General features: G+C 44.1%; 1 protein-coding gene across 1 annotated transcript in view; it reads right to left on the bottom strand.

Moving 5' to 3' along the window:
* Nucleotides 1–802: 802 nt before the first annotated feature.
* uvrag (UV radiation resistance associated gene) overlaps nt 803–6000 on the bottom strand; it is a 95652-nt gene continuing 90454 nt past the window's right edge. The window contains exon 15 of the mRNA XM_075486475.1: nt 803–3245. Coding sequence (XP_075342590.1) covers nt 2384–3245 — 862 coding nt within the window. The 3' untranslated portion in view covers nt 803–2383. The remainder of the gene's footprint in view (nt 3246–6000) is intronic.

The raw sequence follows: 6000 nt of genomic DNA, 5'->3' as shown, positions 1-6000 counted from the left end.
AGAGAGACCCCAGCCAGGAATCGAACCTGGAACCCTCTTGCTGTGATGTGACGGTGCTAACCACCACACCAGCGTTTTATATTGCCAAAAAAAAAAAAAGTTGCTCTTTTATGGCTCCCTTCCGAGTAGCTTTTACATTTGCCCGCCGTAACATTTGTGGTATTGAGTAAAAAGTCCTCAATGAAGACAATGAATTTTAATGCAATAATTTTGGTCCTCCTCAGAATTAGGTGTAACCACAGGCTGTGAAGAAGAATCCTGCTCATCCTCTGCACAAATCTTTCCACTTTTTAATCACTGGAACGTGTTAGAAAGTCCCAAGACTAAAATTTATCCATCTGTCTTAGTACTGGAACTTTTATTTTGTTTGAGGACAAATTATTTTCTATCAAGTCTTGGTGTTTTATTCTTGGGACTGTTCGTTGAGCCACGCCTTTGAGAAATTTTGGTGACACTCACACCGAGTGAATCTATATCTATAATGACACCATAGTGACGTAGAAATAACATACTGAGCTCGAGATGCATTGCAGCTTGCACCTATTGGCCATCTGTGGTACTGTGCTTCAAGGCACTTTGGATTCACTTTTGAGAGTTACCAACTAGTGACTTGGGTGTTTCAGTTTTGGTGAAAATCATGTACAAATAAGCAAAATATTAAACAGGAAGATCAACATGTAAACAACTTTTTTCTTTTTTTTTTAGCATCTCCAAGAACATGTTAGCAAGCTGTAGCATTCAACTCCATCCTTCATACCATCAATGTTTCACATTCACACTAATAAAAAAGCACACAGACAACTTCTTTAAAGGGGGTACATACACCCATGCCATTGGACTGCAAGTCTTTAATAACCAAAAAAAAAATCTCCATACAAAAGTATATGTACATGGTCACTTACTGAACTGTATAGCAGTTTATGGAAATGATCTAACATGGTTCAACTTTCAGTTTTAAATACAATACTTCCCAACAGTCAGCAACCACATTACTGGATCTGAAACACAAAGTCGGCTGCAGGTGGAGAGTCCAACTTCATCATGGCAGGTGATGCAGAGCCGCTGTCCAAGCCAGGACCCCTACACTGGTTATGATATCAGTCTAAGATTTAACAATATTCAAGAGTGACATGATTAGGAAATAAAACTATGTATTGATTTCCTTTGCACACACAGTTGTTGAGAGACATAAATAATGCAATAGTTGGATACCAGTGCAAGAAAGCATTGAGAGGAGGGAGACAAATCACAGGGTGGGCTCTGGCACACTTTCTATTATCGGCGAGAGGAAAGCCTGAGAGAGACATTCAAACAGCACGTGTAAAGAAAAACATTTTTGCTCTACCTAATGTCAAAATCAGTGGATGTTAACAATGAAATCAATGCTGATAGGGCGCAATAAAACAAAGAATAACAGAGGAAAATAAACGAGTGGAAACAGATGGACGACAACACAACTGCACTTTTTCCCTGCCATTTGCTGTGAGATCCAACCTGCCACTCTTCTTCCTCATTTTAAGACCTGAAGGAAAAACTCGGGCCCGTTCGGAGGACGACAGGTGGGTCCGCCTGTCGATGTCGAGGAGATGAAATGTGTCACAGTTAAGGAGACTCCGAACGGGGCCACTGGTTCCAGCTCCCACCTCACGCTGTGAGAGTAAAATCCTCTTGTGTTCAAAGGTCATTGGTGGGATTATTCTAACTGTTCCTGCGTTTGCATGCTAATTTGAAGCACAGATATACATGTGCCCAAGTGCTTCATCCTGCGCTCATCCGCTGTCATGCACCCTGAACGAAAGCTCTGGAATCATGTTTTACAGTCAAAGGTGGAAGTACTGGGACAGCCGGTGAGGAGGGAGGTTTCAAACACGATGTTCTGAGGCTGTTAATCTTCAATGGGGTTTAGAACTGATTTCGTAGAAGAAGTTCAGGGTTGTTATTGCAATGAGAGTTTGAAAGCAAACGCCAGTGACTTCGTCTGAGCAACAAACATTATGAATGGTCCCCGGTAATGTCACAACAGACAACAACAGGCAAACAATACTAATAAATCGTGATTATCAACTAAGGCCAAATCGAAACGTTAATGAAAAAAGCCTGAAATTATTTGTTTTTTCTGTTGTCAAAAATACAGTCATGTTGGCTTTGAAAAAAAAAAAAAAAAGATAATAATAAGTTCATTGTCCCAGTATTTGCACTTTTGACTATTTTCTTTTAAATGGTTACTATGGAAATGTTTACGATAAGTGCAAATGTATTATTCCAGAATATGATTTGGATGCTGCAGTTCAGGAGTGAGGACCACACCTCTCAGTTCCCATCCCTGCCTGCTGCTCCATGTGCAAGTTTTTCCAAGCCTCCCTCTCACCTTAGGTCCTCCGCCTCACTTCTCGGAGTTCTTGCGCGGCCGGCGGAAACTCGACATGTTCTCATTTAGTGCATAGATGCGCCTGGAGAACTCCTCGAAGCCAGCGGCGTCCAGCTCGCCCAGCACCTGTTCATCACACTCCACAGCTACTGCATGGTCCACTGGGATGCAGCGGTAGTCGTCCAGCCGAGCCTCATCTGCTAGCCCCAACCCAAAACCCAGCCCCAGCCCCAGCCCCAGCCCCAGGCCCAAACCCGTGGCCTCTGTGCCCATGATCTCCTCAGCTTGCTCCACAGAGCAGCGCAGCTCAGGGACCAGGCCAACGCTCGCCTGTCCTGGCACCAAGGAGCCGTTCATGGCACCTGTGTGCTGGATGGTGGGACCTGTTTCCCCGCCAACGTCCTGCAGTGCAGAAGACTTGTGTGCAGCAGAGCTGCTCGATGGCTGCTCTACAGCTACTACTTCTTTGTATGTTTCAGTCTCTTTGACAGCCAATTCGCCTTTCTCCTCCTCCACAACTGTGTCCCCACCCTCCGCTGTCTCCTCCTTTTGCGGTCCCTGCTTTTTGGCCTCCGTGATGGTGGTGAGGTTAAGCGAGGCCGTGCTGGTATCGAGGGAGGATGACAGGTTTTTGGATGCTGGTGAAGGCGGTGGCAGGCCTACGGGGGGCTGCTCCTCACCCATGACTGTGTTATAGCTGGGAGGAGGAGTCGGCTTGTACCTGAGAGGTGCCTCAGCCTCCGAGCTCGCCCTCTTCCTCAGGCCTCGGTCCGGAGAGCTGGTGTGGGGGGAAGGGTAGCCCATTTCTGAAGCTGCGGACACACCCAGCTGGGACTTGGTGGGCACAGGAATGGAGCTAGAGACATGGTGTCGGTCGCTGTGTGAAGAAAAGACAAGGACGTTTATTGAGTGAGTACAAAAAGAAAAGCAATGATACACATACTACCTGCATGTAAAGGTCTCTTAAATTCAAGATAAGATTAAGACTGTATTTATTTAAGCAACCAGTCAACAGACAGAGGGGTTCTCTAAGGGGGATAAGGCTTATCAGCACTGTCCATCCAGAGCTCCCTGCTCCTAATCCAGGGACAGCTGCAGCTCTTTGTAAATCACTTCACTTTACAGCATTCAGAAAACATTTGTGCAGCCTGTGAGACTACACTCGTGTTCTGCTGACTGGAGGAGCGCAGCAGGCGTCCACCCAAGTATGTCAGAAATTTTCTTCCAAAACAGATAACAGACTCAAAATCTGGGACACCCCACCCAGCCCCAGGACTGGGGTCATAAATCTACTTAAATGGGGGCCTCACCGCCTCTACCAATAGCCAAGGCCTTGTATAATTCACTGGACTACTTAAGTGCTCTGTTCTACGTGACTGTCCTGCTATCTCAGGAGGCAAGGCCCCATGTAAGAGATTCAAACATGTTGGTTAAAGGCTTGAGGACAAGCGTGTGCTTGTTCAGTTGGAGCTGCAGTTATACCAAATATCCATCCAAATTTACTCCTGTCGCCTGACACCAACTTCCACTAAAAAAAAAAAGCATTACTTATAACATGTATTTACTGTGTAATAACCAACAGTCAGATAGATTATCGGCCCTGGAGCTTAACCGAGGTGGTCCTGACCGGGTTCACAGGCAGGACGCTTTGCTTCAGATCCAGATCCAGCTTGTTCTCAGCATGTAAAAGACTGTGGAACTGGCAATAAGGCGAGAAGGCTGACAGAATCTTTATGCAATCATGGTCATAAACATGCCCCGTCTGCCCTCTAAGCAACCAGAGGAAAACGCACCAACTGCTTCTCCACCTTGCTTGTGTTGGCTTCTCATTTGGGCTGCCTGACTTTGTAAGTGTAGGTGGTGCTCTACAAATTCAAAGCAGAAACCCTTGGTTGGTTTTGCTTGTGATATGTCTAGTTACACAAAAAAATAACAACAAAAGAACCACAATATGAACATGTTAACAAGGTGAGAAAGTAGAGTTTTAGTGGATAGGGACTAAGAAAATAAAGGCACAGAGCAAAGACCTGATCCTTGAGTGTTCCTCTTTAGTGGGCTGAACAGGAGTTAGACTGTGGTTTGCCTGGCAGTACATATCCTCCAAAAGACATGATTTAATGTAACTGCCCCCCCACTAACAATCATGTTTATTACCTACACAGGAAATAAAGCCCCTGTTTACTACCTCATTTTCTGGGATATATAAAAGAAAGAATGGAGAAAAAGATTTACTATCTAAAATGTATCTGACTTTCCAAACAAAACCCACTGCGAGCCCTTTGAAGGTCAGTCCTAAAAAGTCGAAACTATGTTCTGTAGAGGCATACGCCATGAGAAGTCAATTATCATTTGGGAAAATCAAAAATGCTTAGACTCGTTGAAAAGAAAATGCAGGTTTGGTAACTAGAGATCACTGACGTCTGAGATTTCTTTCATTTTAAACAAACGTATGAGGGACTTTTTTTTTTTTTTTCAAGCCTTACTGGGTGAAGTACAACGACACTGGCTGATTAGTTGCCTCCGATTTAAATGAACAGTGATTTTCCTTTTGTCTTCCCTTCTGCAGCCTCCCTCAGAGTCCAGCTGCTCATCTCTGCCACAAACAAATCTTTCATTGACACGAGCAGAAAAGCAAATCCGCATCACAGTAAAATCTTTTTCTTGAAATTAATGTTGTTCCGTATGTGGACGGTATTATTTTGTTCCACCGTGTTGCATTGTTTGTGTCAAGTTGTGCAGCAGAGTAATACAGGAGAGCAGGGAGTGTCTGTGAGGGCCTCAGCCAGGCAAACAGGCAAACCCATGGCCAGTCAACATTTCTCTCTTGAAATATTTTAACTGTTATACCAATTACATGTTTTTCAATACAAGCAACTGAGCTACAAATGCACGGCCACATTGAGGATAAGTGGCGATTAAGCAGGCTGGGAAAGCAGAACAAGGTCAAATAGTTACACCGCCTTGAATAACTGGGTCTCTCGACATTCTTGGTCTGTAACTGCCTTCCCCTTTAATAAATCATTCATACAAGGAGTCAAACTGTTTTCCTAAGAGGTGGAATTAAATTCAAGGCTGAGCAAAGTTGATCAGTCCATCTCTGGTCTACATCTCTGGTCTAGACTTTTGGTAAATATATTTATGTTTTCCAAAAGATGAACTGTAATGACTTTAGGGTGTCTATTAGCCATGGAATGTGATGAATACATTCTCACGTACCCGTTGGGATGAATTTGTGTGTTACTGATGAGATGATGAACGGACCGAAGGCGGCATCAGCATGCCAACACACTTGTGTTGCCATTTAGCTCAGAAGCACGGTAGAGCAGAGCATCACAGGGCTTAAATATTCACTGCTTCAGAGTCCTGTTAAGAAAATATTCGCTCCTGATTTGTTGCCAGGCATCCCTGAGGCATGACACACACACACACATAAATTGATGTCATTCTGTTAGATGCTGCAGCCCATTAGAAGTTCTTATTGTGCATGTAATGATGGTAGTGGGAATATATTCAGCATTCCTCATGTCTGAAGTATGTTAACTTTGATGCTGTAAACCTCTACAAATGTTTAAGCTTTCAGAAATGTTGCTTTCAATTAGGCTTTGCTAATCAGGGGGTTGGATTTCAATGCC

This window comes from Odontesthes bonariensis, chromosome 16, assembly GCF_027942865.1.
Source record: "Odontesthes bonariensis isolate fOdoBon6 chromosome 16, fOdoBon6.hap1, whole genome shotgun sequence".
Lineage (NCBI taxonomy): Eukaryota > Metazoa > Chordata > Actinopteri > Atheriniformes > Atherinopsidae > Odontesthes > Odontesthes bonariensis.
Note: the sequence above shows the minus strand (reverse complement) of the source record. Positions and strands in the feature narration are given on the sequence as shown.